The sequence below is a fragment of the Leptopilina boulardi genome, unplaced genomic scaffold (genome assembly GCF_019393585.1).
Source record: "Leptopilina boulardi isolate dan_hultmark-lab unplaced genomic scaffold, ZJU_Lbou_2.1 LbouV2_310, whole genome shotgun sequence".
In the NCBI taxonomy this organism is placed as follows: Eukaryota; Metazoa; Arthropoda; class Insecta; order Hymenoptera; family Figitidae; genus Leptopilina; species Leptopilina boulardi.
In genome coordinates, this window is record NW_026137875.1 from 4,287,544 (window position 1) to 4,302,564 (window position 15,021).

The following is a 15,021-nucleotide window of genomic DNA, read 5'->3' on the forward strand; positions in this document are numbered from 1 at the left end:
TTCTCGAAATTTTGGTCATCTATTTAACTGTCAATAAAGTTTTTTTTCGGTTACTATAGACACCGTAATAAATATATATTTATTTACTTTTTTTATTTATTTATTTATTAGCAAAGAAAGAATTTTTCAAATAAAAAGGGAATTTTCAGATAAAACTGAAAAAAGAACACACTAAAAAAGAAATCTTGATTTCAGCCTATTTTTGAGGCTGAATTTAAGGTGTAAACGGAGTCAGACCAATTATAAAAGGACAGACTTATGCAAAATATATGGGCTTAATTTAAGGTGTAAACGGTTTAAGACTTTGTTTTTACTGTGAAGAGTTTGAGAAAAAAATTAAGAAAGAGAAAACGAAAATTTAAGAAAAAAGAAAAAAATGAGAAAATAGAAAATTTAAAGGAATTGAAAAAAGTCCAGAATATAAAAAATTCCTAAATTAAACGGTAAATTTTAAGGGAACAAAATTGAGAAAATTGGGCCAGTTTTTAAAAGTAAATAAATAAAGAAATTTATTTGAATTTTCAAAACAGTAGAATTTGAAATGAATAAATAAAAATTAAAAAAAAATTGTTAGTAAACAGTTATATTTTTAATTCAATTATAATTCCTGGTTAATTAAATTCACAGTTTTTCCTGGAAATTTAGAGATCTTTTTTTCATAAGTAAAAAGATTCTTTTTACTTTTTTAAGAAAAAATATTTTTCAATTTTACCGTTTTAATTTCCCCATAAAAGAAATAACTTATCTTTGTTTACATTTTTAAAAAATATATTTTTACATTTAAAAAAATAATTATTTTGCATATGAATTATTAATTTCATTTAATCTCATTTTCGAGTGAAATAATTTTGAAATTATCAAATTCATATATTTTTATTGTTGACACCAAAGAAATTGATACTTTATATAAAACGCTATATATGTATTAACAAAAACAGTCAATTTTTTGCAACTTTTTTTTACGTATACTATAGTCACGCGACTAATGCCTTAAAATAAAAGTTTAGCGGATTAAAAAAAAAAATTGTATTTCCCATCTATCAAATTTTTTTTTTTTAAATCGTCACATATCACTCACAATAAAAGCTATGCTGTTGAAGTATAGATTGCAAATATCCCATTGAGTTTGAAAAAAAGCAAAGAATACATCTATATATATATTTATATATATATATGTATACCTATAGTATATCTCAATTTAAAAAATAAAAAAAGTATAAAAAAATAGATAAAAAAAAAATTCTATATAACAAAATGAATTAACTTAACCGGATATATAAGTTTTATCCGCGTAGAAGGGAATTTACTCTGTGTTTTGTTATACAGCCGCATAAAATGTGTAAGTGTAAACGGCAGTGTTGTTGTTACGCTTGTAACCACAAAGGCGAGAAGTTTAGATAGGAATGCACAAGAACAAGATTATCCGCAAAAATTTTTTTCTTTCCTTGACACGAAAATCTCATAATAATTCCATCGAAAAAAAAGTATGAAAGCCAGTTTATTAAATTTTTTCAGTATTTACACAATTTTCTCCTTACTTTTAGATTGTGTGAATTTTTTTTTTATTTTTAATATTTTATTCCAATATTTGAAAATTCAAAAAAAACAAACTATATGTTTAAAAATTCAATTTATTTCAAAACAATTTTGAAGACTTTATTGAAAGTATATTATTTTTAAAATAACATTTCTTTCACTTTTAATCGCTTCAATTTTTTTTTCTTTCTCTAAAATTGTATTTAAATTAGAAATAAAATTTAATTAAATACATAATAATAATTATAATAAATAGTAATGTGACGATTTTAATGTATATATGGAAATATGAATTACTTTTTGCAATATTTAGAGTCATTATATGAACGTTTCTTTAAAAAAGTGGGCAAATTGCAATTTATAAAAATATACGTTTTGAATGTGTAAAATTGCTTTGCAAGAAATGGCATAAGAATGAATAAGAGCAATAACATCAATTTCTATGCCGATCGCGCACATTGCGCTCAAGAAAAACTTTACACTGGCTTTTCTCAGCACCGCTCAGTTTCCATCGACCTGCGCGTGTTCTACAATAAATCGTGAAAAATTTTTCCTCTAACGTTATACATAAATTCAAGTTTAAATCCAAGATCCCAAAAGCCAGTATTGCGTCTTTCAAATAAATTGCAAACTTTTGTCCAACTGAAAGCGACACTTGGAAAGCTTTATTATTATTATATATGTACACGCGAAACTCTCCAAAATGACGTTAATTACATTCGTCTCACCGGAAACTTTTTACTTAATTATGTTTCAAGTATTTTAAATATAATATGAATAAAATTAGTGGTAAAAACTATTTTAACTTCTCTCGACTGTATTTACGTTTAATTGTTTTAATTTCATATAATTATTTTTATTTATTTATAAAAATAACAAAATTTAATCATTTTTTTAATAACAAAAATTTTTTTTTAAATCTTTTCTGTACCTAAATAGTCGAGAATAAAGTAAAAAAATAAAACAAATTTTTGTTGAAATTGTTCAACAGAAAATTAATAGGTAAAAGGTTAAGACTTTGGTGGTATTCAGGAACGATTATATCGCAAATTTAATTTTACCAAATTTTTTCCGAAATTGTTTTCTAGTGTAGCTCAGAATCTGCTGGACCAATCAAAAAGTGCGCCGTACATTTTTTGATCGGAACTTTTTTCTAAAGACTTTGGCGGTATTCCCGGGCGGTTAACTCGCGAATTTAATTGTTTCAAAAATTTTCCAAAATTGTTTTGAGTTTAGCTCAGTATCCACTGGACCAATCAATAAGTGCGCCATACATTTTTTGTTTGAGACTTTTTCCTTATTTCATTATGTGGTATTCCCGAACGATAACCTCGGAAATTTAATTTTTAAAAAAATTTTCTCAACCTTGTTTGAACGTAGCTCAGCATCCGCTGGACCAATCAAATAGTGCGCCATGTATTTTTTGTTAGGGACTTTTTTCTAATGATTTTGGCGGTATTGCGTATAGACATTATCTCGCAAATTTTTTCTCAACTTTATTTGAATATAGCTCAGCATCCGCTGGACCAATCAAAAAGTGCGCCATACATTTTTTGATCCAAACTTTTTGACTATTTTATTTATGGTATTCCGGAGCAGTTATCTCGCAAATTTAATTTTTCGAAAATTTTTCCAAAATGTTTTTAGTGTAGCTCAGTATCCGCTGGACCAATCAAAAAGTGCGCCATACATTTTTTGTTCGAAACTTTTTCCGAATTTTTTTGGTGGTATTCCGGATTGATTATCTGGAAAATTTAATTTTTCGAAAATTTTTCCAAAATGTTTTTGAGTGTAGCTCAGCATCCGCTGGACCAATCAAAAAGTGCGCCATACATTTTTTGTTCGAAACTTTTTCCGAATTTTTTTGGTGGTATTCCGGATTGATTATCTGGAAAATTTAATTTTTCGAAAATTTTTCCAAAATGTTTTTAGTGTAGCTCAGTATCCGCTGGACCAATCAAAAAGTGCGCCATACATTTTTTGTTCGAAACTTTTTCCGAATTTTTTTGGTGGTATTCCGGATTGATTATCTGGAAAATTTAATTTTTCGAAAATTTTTCCAAAATGTTTTTGAGTGTAGCTCAGCATCCGCTGGACCAATCAAAAAGTGCGCCATACATTTTTTGTTCGAAACTTTTTGACTATTTTATTTATGGTATTCCGGAGCAGTTATCTCGCAAATTTAATTTTTCGAAAATGTTTCCAAAATGTTTTTGAGTGTAGCTCAGCATCCGATGGACCAATCAAAAAGTGCGCCATACATTTTTTGTTCGAGACTTTTTGCTCAATTTTTTGGCATTATTCCCGAGTCCTTATCTGGCAAATTTTATTTTCCGAAAATTTTTCCCACGATTTTTTGAGTGTAGCTCAGCATCCGCTGAACCAATCAAAAAGTGCGCCATACATTTTTTGTTCGAGACTTTTTGCTCAACTTTTTGGCATTATTCCCGAGTCATTATCTCGCAAATTTTTTTTTTCGAAAATTTTTCCAACGATTTTTTGAGTCTAGCTCAGCATCTGCTGGACCAATCAAAACGTGCGCCACACATTTTCTGTTCCAAACTTTTTGACTATTTTTTTGGTGGTATTCCCGAGCGATTATCTCTGAAATTTAATTTTTTGAAAAATTTTCCAAAATGTTTTTTAGTGAAGCTCATCATCCGCTGGACCAATCAAAAAGTGCGCCATACATTTTTTGTTCGGAACTTTTTTCTTATTTCATTGGTGATATTCCCGAAGGATTATCTCGAAAATTTATTTTTTCGATAATTTTTTCAAAAATCTAAACTTTATCTTGAGCTGGCTCAGCATCCGCTGGACTAATTTAAAAGTGCACCATATATTTTTTGTATACAACTTCCGGGTTAAGACTTTGTTAGTAACAAATATAAGATTTGCTTTTGATAAAAAAATTACTAGAATTATTTAAGGAAAAGAAAAAACGAGTGCTGCCACCTACCTTCCAAAAAGCGCGGCTATATTGATTTTATCGACAAATGTTCATAATAAAACTGTAAAAAAAACTGTACTTCACTGTATTGAAATTCAAAAAAACATTAAATTTTTATAATTATTTAACAATAATCATCACAAAAAACATAAATCTTATTGTTTTAATCATTTAACTATATATTTCACCATTTTTTATATGTTTGAGACAAAATTTTAATCTTAACCTCGTGTGTATCATGCAATCTACTAGGGACTAACCACAAAAAATTTTTAATTACAATTAATATGAAAAAATTGTTAAATAATTATATTTTAAAAGCAACTTTTTTTGTACATTAAATCTGGATAACAAAATTTGTGATAATATTAATAAATATCATGTAAATGTAATATTATAAACTCTTATCAAAGTGTTTTTTAATTTTAAACTTATGTACTATAAATTTTAAGCCAAATCTTTTATTTGAAATTTATTTTATAACTAAATCATTAAAAGTTACTTTAAAAACAAATATTAAATGAGTTACCTTTTTGGAGGTTATGATGCGCACCCCTTTAAAAAAAATAACCCTTTAAAAATTAAAAAGTATACAAATTTTTACAACTGATAGATAATAATTTCGTTTAATCTGTTATACAATATTCGATGATAATTGTTACATAAATCTTAAAATAACATTAAATTTAACAAGTTTAGATATACATCTTTGTGCGCAGAAAGTCCAAGTAGCGAGACATCCCGAGTCAATATTTGAGTAGGTAACTGCACTTTACTAGCGGTTTCATATATGTATATATATAGAGAGAGAGAAATGCAAAATGCAAATATCTCCTTGCAAATTTTGCGCTAGTTATCACAAAACCAAGTTCCATCGCATACGTCAAAGGCGAATCATCTCTGAATTTCAATTCTCGTAATACGTCATACTCTCGGCCGCATTTCTCATTGTTGCTTAACGATTTTTTTTTTCTCCCCCCATCACCACCCTCAGTTTAATACAGTTTTTCCAGCATAAACTCGGATCATTGTTGTTCACAACAAATATATCGTTTATTTACAACAGCAAAAAAAAAAAAAAAGAAATAAAAAAAAAATAGAAAAAGCCTTCTACTCTCCATTCTGCGTTAAAAGCACAATTGTTGAAACTCTGACGTCAATGTCCGCATTCCTGAGCATTTCTCTCACATTTCAATTAGTTTTGTAAAAAAAAAAAAAAAAAAAAAATGTAGTTGTTTGAAGTTTTTTCTCAATCCGTTAAAAACTTTGTAAATTCATTGTTTTATTTTTGTTATTTAATTTTCTTTTTATTTATTATTTTTAGTTGTTTTTTTAAAAATATTTATTTAGTCTATATTTTATTAATTGTACTAGGGGAGTTCTGTGCTATATATTGAATTTATTTTATATTCGTAGTTTTAAAATTCGGATAAGGCAAAATATTATTTTTTAAATGAAAAATATTATTATTATTATTATTATTATTATTATTATTATTGTTGTTGTTTTAATTAACAATTAGGTATGATAGATATTTGAAAACGTTTTGAAAATTTTGAAATTTTTTGTTTAAATATTGAAAAACGAAACTTTTCGAAGATTAAAATTTTGTAGGTCAACGAAATTTGTTGTATTTTTATATTTTATTTATTTATATTTTATATTTATATTTTGTAAATAAAAATTTCAATAGAATGCACTGAAAAAAAAATTTATTTGATCCAAATAATCGGTCACTTGACTAAATTGCCAAATAAATTTTTATTTGTATTAAATAATTATTATTCGAGTCAATTAAATGGTATTTGTTTCAAATACAAAAATTATTAATTCAAATATAAATTATTTAATTCAAGTAAATATTTATTTGATTCTTAATTATCAATTAAATATTTATATGTTTGAAATAATTATTTGAGTCAATTAAATGGTATTTTTTCAAATACAGAAGTTATTGTTCCAAATACAGTTTATTTAATTAAAATAAAAATTATTTGGTTCAAGTAAATATTTATTTAATAATAGTCAAGTAATCGATTATTTGAACGAAATAAATATTTTTTTCAGTCTATAATAATCATTAAACGTGGTTTAACAAAATTGAATAATATTTTATGAATTTAATTTAAAAATATTTTTCAATTTTGTATATATATTCTATATCACCGTCCGACACGATTTTTCACACACGAAAAAAACAATGATTTTCAGAAACTAGGACCAAAAAAAAGATACCCGTGTCTGGGCGTTTTGCTAGATCAGGTCATTTTTTGCTTTTAGGGGTAAAAACAACCCTTAAATGAAAGATGATAGGAAATCTTGTACAAATTAATAATTTTTTATGAAACCTGGTATCTCGGGGTTTTCCGGGTCGCTGATTACGAATCTGATGTCAGATTTTCAAAATTCAAAATGGCGGATCCAATATGGCGGTCGAAATTTATAAAAATTCACCAATTCATTTGAAAGTTGTTACTTAGGGGTTTTTGGGGTCGCTGATTACGAATATGATGTCAGATTTTCAAAATTCAAAATGACGGATTCAATATGGCGGTCGAAATTTATAAAAGTTCGTCGAATTCACTTGAAACTTGTTACTTGAAGGTTTTTGGGGTCGCTGATAACGAATTCGATGTCGGGTTTTCAAAATTCAAAATGGCGGATCGAATATGGTGGTCGAAATTTATAAATGTTATTAGATTTTTATAAAACTTTGTATCTCTGGGTTTTTGGGGTCGCTGAGTACGAATCTGATTGTAGATTTTTAAAATTCAATATAGCAGACTCAATATGACGGTTGAAATTTATAAAAATTGTTAATTTTTTGTAAAACTTGGTATCTAAGGGCTTTCGGCGTCTCTAAGTACGAAAGTGATGTCAGATAAAAATAATAAAAACGCCAAATCTAATAAAGGTGAAGATCACAAATCTGAAAAATAATTTTGAAAATTTAAATGTTCGATCAATTTTTTGTTAAAATTTGCAAGCTAACATTTTAAAATTTTTATTTTAAGTGATTTTTAATCTGAAACAAATATGATGCAATAAAATAAAATTAATAGAAACATTTCATAAAAACTCTTGTATTACGTTTGTGTAAATTTTAGACGCTTATTTTTACGATTTAAAGATTCGACCACCATATTGGATTCGCCATTTTGAATTTTGAAAACCCGACATCAAATTTGTAATCAGCAACCCCAAAAATCTTCAAGTAACAAGTTTCAAGTGAATTCGACGAACTTTTATAAATTTCAAACGCCATATTGAATCTGACATTTTGAATTTTAAAAATCTGACTTCAGATTCGTACTCAGAGACCCCAAAAACCCCTAGATACCAAGTTTTACAAAAAATAATTAATATTTATAAATTTCGACCGCCATATTGGATCCGCCATTTTGAATTTTCAAAATCTGACATCATATTCGTTATCAGCGACCCCAAAAACCCCTAAGTAACAAGTTTCAAGTGAATTCGATGAACTTTTATAAATTTCGACCGCCATATTGAATCCGTCATTTTGAATTTTGAAAATCTGACATCATATTCGTAATCAGCGACCCCAAAAACCCCTAAGTAACAACTTTCAAATGAATTGGTGAATTTTTATAAATTTCAACCGCCATATTGGATCCGCCATTTTGAATTTTGAAAATCTGACATCAGATTCGTAATCAGCGACCCGGAAAACCCCGAGATACCAGGTTTCATAAAAAATTATTAATTTGTACAAGATTTCCTATCACCTTTCATTTAAGGGTTGTTTTTACCCCTAAAAGCAAAAAATGACCTGATCTAGCAAAACGCCCAGACACGGGTATCTTTTTTTTGGTCCTAGTTTCTGAAAATCATTGTTTTTTTCGTGTGTAAAAAAAAAAGTTGAATTTTGTCGGACGGTGTATTATATACTCGTAGCTTATTATAATTTATTAGGTTATATCGTGCTAATGTAAAATATTGTAAATATTTTCACTAAAAAATTTCGTAATTTTTTTTTTAAATGAAAAAATTCCTCACTTGAATTGAATTGTTTTGAGTATAGTTGATATTTAATGAATGGTCTTTTTATATGGGACTTGATTTAGTTGTTGACAAGAGTTTCTCTTCGGTTGCTGCGGTTTCCAATGTAACAGCTAATCACAAACCGTGAGCCTGAAGGAGTTCGAGTTTAGATATTATATATAGTCATGAACAAGAAAGATGTTTGATTTCCCAAGCACTGAGATATTCATCTGTTTGTTACTTGCTCTCAAACACTGCACATAAATGTACAAGAGACACGAAATCAAGAATTCATCCTTTCATTATAAATTAAATTCTTATATTAGTAGAAAGTTTTTTTTCAATATCTATATTCTCCAGATACAAAGAAATTAATAATAGAAAATTGAAGAAAAAAATTTATTTCCCTTTTTTCGGATTTTTTTCCAAAAAAAAAATTAATAAATGAAAAAAATGAAATTTTGAATTCGAAAAAAAAAATGAAATTTTGAATTCGAAAAAAACATGTTTAAATTTCTCTTTATAATTTTAGGTACACAAATCCAATGTTCACTTGTGATATATGTGTTTGATCCTCTCAGAAGAATCGCGACAGAATTCCAAGCCTAATTTTCTGTCTCTGTCCTTGTGTTGCAGAATGTGCGCGGAGGGCAGGGACAGAAACCAGCACTCTCACAATACCAAGAAACATACATTCCGTCCACATCCTCATCATCATCATCATCATCCTCTCATCAACAGCAATTTGGTAATTCATTGGTCCATCAACATCATCGAGCAACGACCTATCGACCTCTTCTTCGTCGCGATGATCAGGTGCAAATTGTCCAATCGGTCGGCTATCGTATACCCAAAACACTTGAGCTTCATCAGGATTCCTTGAATAATAATAATAATAATAATAATAATAATAATCAATATCATCCTTATCGACAACTTCATCAGGAATCATCTCTTCCTCGTATTGCAAATGATCCACTTTCAAATTTCGATCATTTACGTCGTCAATTAGGAAATGTGCATTCGGGTCAATTTATTTTACAAAACTATCAAGTGCCATTGGAACAAACTCATCTTAGAAATTCTTCGCCACAAAGGCGTATCGACGAGAATCAGAATTCTCGATTCACATCAAATTTACAACGCCCCAGGGAGATTGTGTCTTCTCAATTCTCTCAGCCACAACAAACATCTTATTCTAAACTCGAACGATTTCCAGGAGACCAGAGACACGACTCTTTTATTCGTTTTTAATAAAAAATAATAATAATAATATTCAAGCTGGAAGCGAGATCTAATTCAAAAAAAAAAAAAAAAATTTCTGCTTTTTTTATAGAAAACAAAAATAATTCAAGAGTACACTTGTCGAATTTCCCGAATTTGATTTTTCGTAGGAAAATAGAAAATTTTTTACTTTAATCATAAAATATGAATCGTTATCAAAAGTATACACAAAATTTTTCAAAAAAATGTTAGATTAAAACAAAACATACATAAATATTGTTATTTAATATTCGATGTTTTTGCAATATTGTTATTATAATTATTTATCATTTTTTTTTCATTTTTTTTAGAAATTAAAAAAACGTTTTTGTTTCTTTGTTATTTTGAACATTGAAAATTTTTGGTTATTCAACTTTGTTATTTTCAACATTTTTTTTCAATTTGTTAATTATTTCATTATATAAGTTTAATTTCTTATTTTGTACATAAAATTTTTTGAACATTAAAAAATTTTGTATATACAAAATAAAAAATTTAAAAAATTGTAAATAGGTAACAAATTGAAAAAAAAGTAGTGTAAAAAATAAAAAAGTATAAAAAATAACAAAAATTTTCAATGTTCAAAATAAAAAAAAAAATTTTTTTTTAATGTAAAAAGGCAATTAAGGGGAGAGTATTTAAAACCGTTATATACTATGAAAAATGGAAAAACAATTAATTCATTAATAATTTTTTAAATAAAGCTCGAAATTTTTAGAAACTAAAAATTTTAACTTTTGTCGCAATTTTCTATTATTTTTCATTGCAGATTTTTTAATACACTTTTTTCATGATTCTGAACAATCCAATCCAACTTTTTTTCATGTTTCGTAGTGAAATATGATTTCAGGTTCTAAAAAAATTTTTTTAAAAATTGTTACCCTTAACAAAACCAATTAGAGTTTGGTTTGATTTTACCAATTATTTCTTAAAAATTCAACTTCTTCCATAATAATTTTTATTATTTTTTATCAGCAATTTTTTTATAGGCGTTTTTCATGATTATGAACAATCAATCGTATGGATTTTTAAACATTTTAATATTTTCAAAAAATAAAATTTTTAAAATGGTCAAAAAATTTTTTTTTTTTAATTTTAATAATTCACAATAATTTTAAATTCCAAATAATGACAGAAAAAAAATTGACACCTCTTAACAACATTAATTTTGATGATTTGAAATTACACCTGTATCTCCCTTTAAAGAAAAATTATAAATAATTAAAATAACAAAAGTAAAAACATCGAATGCAAAAATAATAATTTTTATGTTTTATTCAATGTAACATTTTTTTGAAAAGTTTTGTATATAGTTTTGATATCGACTCTAAAATATGAATTTGATTGAAAAGGAAGATATCGTTGAAATTAGAGAAAAAAGTGGTTAGACAAAAGAAATTTTTAGTTTTTAGAGAAAAATAACTTTAATAAAAATTAATTTTCTTAAAAAAATCCCAAAAAATATTTTGAGAGAAAATAAAAAAGTTGAGATAAATATATAATTAAATAATTTTTTTGATTTTTACAATTCTAAAGATCTCAAAAAATATTTAATTAAACTTTTTTTCGAAAATAAGATTGAAAACCAAAAATTAATATAACTAAAAACTCAAAAAGATTTTTAAAAAAATATTTTTCAAGATTTTATTGAGAAACAGTGAAATTATTATAAAATAATAGTCGAAGAGAAATATTTATAAAGTAGAAGAATTAATTTTGGAAAATTGACTAACTTAATATGTATATATATATATTTATAAAAATTTAACGAGTAGAGAAAGTGTAAGAAAAATAAGGAAGTGACTTTCAATTCTTTAAAAGGGATATTATTCTCGTAACATTTTTCACATGTATTATAATCTTTTGTTAGTCGATGATATTAGACTTGCTAATTTTGAAAATCGATTCTAAACATTTTCTTCCAATATATCTACTTTCTCAGACTCTCTAAATTTTTGTTTATTCACCACTCTTCGTCCTGTAAACAAATGCCTCGACAATTTTATTCAGGAATCAAATTATTCTTTAAAAACACACAATTAAAATAATTTATTATACTGAAAGAGAAGAAAAAAATTATGAAAATAGAGAATTAATTATTTTATTTTACAATTAATAATGATCAAAATAAATAAGGAGCAATAAGAATATTTAAAATATAATTTTTTTTTTTAATTGAGAAGTTAAAAAAAATATATCCAGCGAATAATCGTGAAAAAACAAAAATTACAATGGAATTAGAATGGAATACAGTTTCTCTATATATGTACTATTGTGTCTGAAACGACTAAAGTTTTAACAAAATAAACTGATGGTCTTTTGTTAAATACGATCGAGTCGCAAAAATGTTGGGACGTGACACAGCTGTACTCTCAAATCTCAAACTTTGCCAAACTACTTTGAAAACTTTCTGGAGGACAAAGCTTCCATTCGATCTTGCTAGTAAATCCAGCTTTTCCTTATTTATTTTCACGTTACTACTGGCAAGTGCGATATTTATTGTATACGGAGAATCTAATATTGATTATTATTATTTTTTTTTTTTCTTTTTGAAATAAATATAATTAGTTTTTATACAATATTGATGAGAAAAATATTCTCAAAAAAAAAAAAAAAAAAAAGTGCACGCTTTATAATGTTAATCTCATAAATAAACGTGTCAGTATATCCGATGACTGGCAGTAGATATTTTTTAAGCATTTGCACATGAATAATTTTGTACCACTTGTCCTGATTGAACAAGAGAAAGAGGGAAATATTGAATTTTCATTTTAATGATAATAATTAACGAGAATTTTTTTTTTAATTTCATTTTATTTGAGAAAACTATTATTTCTTTAAATTTAGAATTTAAAATGTAGAATTAGATTTTATATTCTAGATTTAGAATTTGCATTGAAAAATTAGAATTTCAATTCAATAATTAAAATTTGCTTTCCAAATACGTAGATTTTATAATCTAGAATTAAAAATTTTACTTTCTAAAAGTAGAATTTTCATTCTGGAATTAGAATTTAGATTCTAGAATTAGACCTTGAATTCTGGACTTGAATTTTAGATTCTAGAGTTAAAATTTATATTTTACAATTTGAATTTAGATTTTAGAATTTTAATTTAGATTCTGGAATTAAAATTTGCTTTCTAAAAGTAGAATTTTCATTTTAGAATTAGAATTTAGATTCTACAGTTAAAATTTGCTTTCAAAACATAAAATATTTATATTGCAGAATTAGAATTTGCATTTTAAAACTAAAATTTTTATTCTAGAATTAGAATAAAAATAATTCTAAAATAAAAATTTGCTTTCCAAACGTAGATTTTATATTCTACAATTATAATTTGTAGATTCTAGAATTAGGAATGTTTTCTACAAGTAAAATTTATATTCTAGAATTAGAATTTAGATTCTAGAATTAAAATTTGTTTTCTAAAAGTAGAATTTTTATTTTAGAATTAGAATTTTTAGATTTTGGAATTAGACCTTAAATTCTGGATTTAAAATTTAAATTAAAAAATTATAATTTAGATTCTAGAAATCGAATTCATATTTTACAATTTGAATTTGGATTCTTGAATTAAAATTTGCTTTGTAAACGCAAAGTTTTAGTTTTAGAATTGGAATTTAGATTCTAGAAATAAAATTTATTTTCTAAAAGTAGAATTTTTATTCTCGAATTACAATTTATATAGATTCTTGAATTAGATCAAAATTCTAAATTTGAAATTTAGATTCTAAAATTCTAATTTAGGCTCTAGAATAAGAATTTATATTCTAGAATTAGAATTCATATTTTACAATTTGAATTTTGAATCCAGATTTAAAATTTGCTTTCCAAAAGTAGATTCTAAATTCTGTTATTACAATTTATTGATTCTAGAATTAGACGTGAGATTGTGAATTTGAAATTTTTATTCTGGAATTGTAATTTAAATTCTAGAATTAGACATTACCATTAGTTTCTAGTATTGAAATTGTCATTCTTGAATTGAAATTTAGATTCAAAAATTAAAATTTTCTTTCTAAAATCAAAATTTATATTCTATAAAATAAGAATTTAATTAAAAATTTTTTTAAAAATTTTTCTGTAAGTTTTAAAGAGTAATAAAATATAAAAAAAATTCAAAGGCAAATAAAATTTAAAAATATTGAAATTATAAAGAAAAAAAATTAATTAATTACAAAAATACAAATTTAATAATATTAAAATGTAAATAAATTAACAAGAGTTGTAAAATTTCACTTTTACAGCTTCTTTAATATGAGAAAAACTTCGATTATTATTTTTTTTTCTCATTGAAATGTATTGTTTAATCGGGACAAGTGAAAGTAGTAAAAAGAATCTGGAGGACTCGGTGATTAAGAATTATTAAGGAACGATAGTGAGTGATATATATGACTTTGACTGTGATATGTGATTAAATTTTAAAGTATAAAATGATTGTGATTAAATTAAAAAGAAACAAAAAGTATTTGCGCATAAAAATTGAAAGTATAATTAGAAATATTAAAGGCATGAAACAAAAAAATAAGAAGGAGATGGACGATTGCTTCGACGTCTTTCCAGGTGTAGGCCAGTTTTCTTGTCTTTCATTGAGAGCTTTTATTACTTATATGTATTATTTTATATTATATTTGTATTTTTATTAAATTACTTGCACTCGCACACAGTATTATATTACGCTTACCGTTACTAAAGCAAATAGAAAATTATTATCGAGATTTTAAATTATTTTCGTACAATTTTTTTTTTATCGAATGTATAATATTTAATTGATAATAATTATTTAATTATCAAAGGAAAATCGTTATTGAAGCAAGATTAAAAAAGTACACAACGTTTATAATCAAAGATTAAAAAAAAAAATATATTTTTTTTAAGATGAAAAATTATAAAAAAAAATTTTTTGTATAATTTTTGAATAATTTTTGTATATAATATAAAAAAAAATGTTTTTAATATTTTTTTGATCAATATTGCAAGAAATATCTTTAAAATTATTCATAGAATTTTTTCAAAAAAATTATTCAAAAAAAAAACAAATATTTCTTCACAAATCAATGATTGAATAATCGTTGTGAATTTCGTGGATAAAAAATAAAATAGAAAAATAGAAAAAAAAGTAGTGAATTAAATTTATGTTAGTTATCTTATTTTACAAAAATTTGAATTAAAATTAATAATCGATTAAAGCTAAAAGAAAAAAATAGTACGAAAATTTCATTAAAAAAAAAAAACGATAATACTAATAATTGTCTAGGTAGAATT

General features: G+C 25.1%; 1 protein-coding gene across 3 annotated transcripts in view; it reads left to right on the plus strand.

Annotated features, from left to right (window-relative positions):
• The window catches only part of LOC127283622 (protein Skeletor, isoforms B/C), a 71,889-nt gene that overhangs the window by 47,735 nt on the left and 9,133 nt on the right, over positions 1 to 15,021 (plus strand). The window contains exon 8 of one of the 3 annotated variants that reach the window (XM_051308611.1): positions 9,128 to 9,940. The exons of the other annotated variants lie outside the window; for them this stretch is intronic. Within the exon in view, the coding sequence (XP_051164568.1) occupies positions 9,128 to 9,745 (618 nt within the window). The 3' untranslated portion in view covers positions 9,746 to 9,940. Of the gene's footprint in view, positions 1 to 9,127; positions 9,941 to 15,021 lie in introns of those variants that run through there. 3 annotated transcript variants of the gene reach the window in all.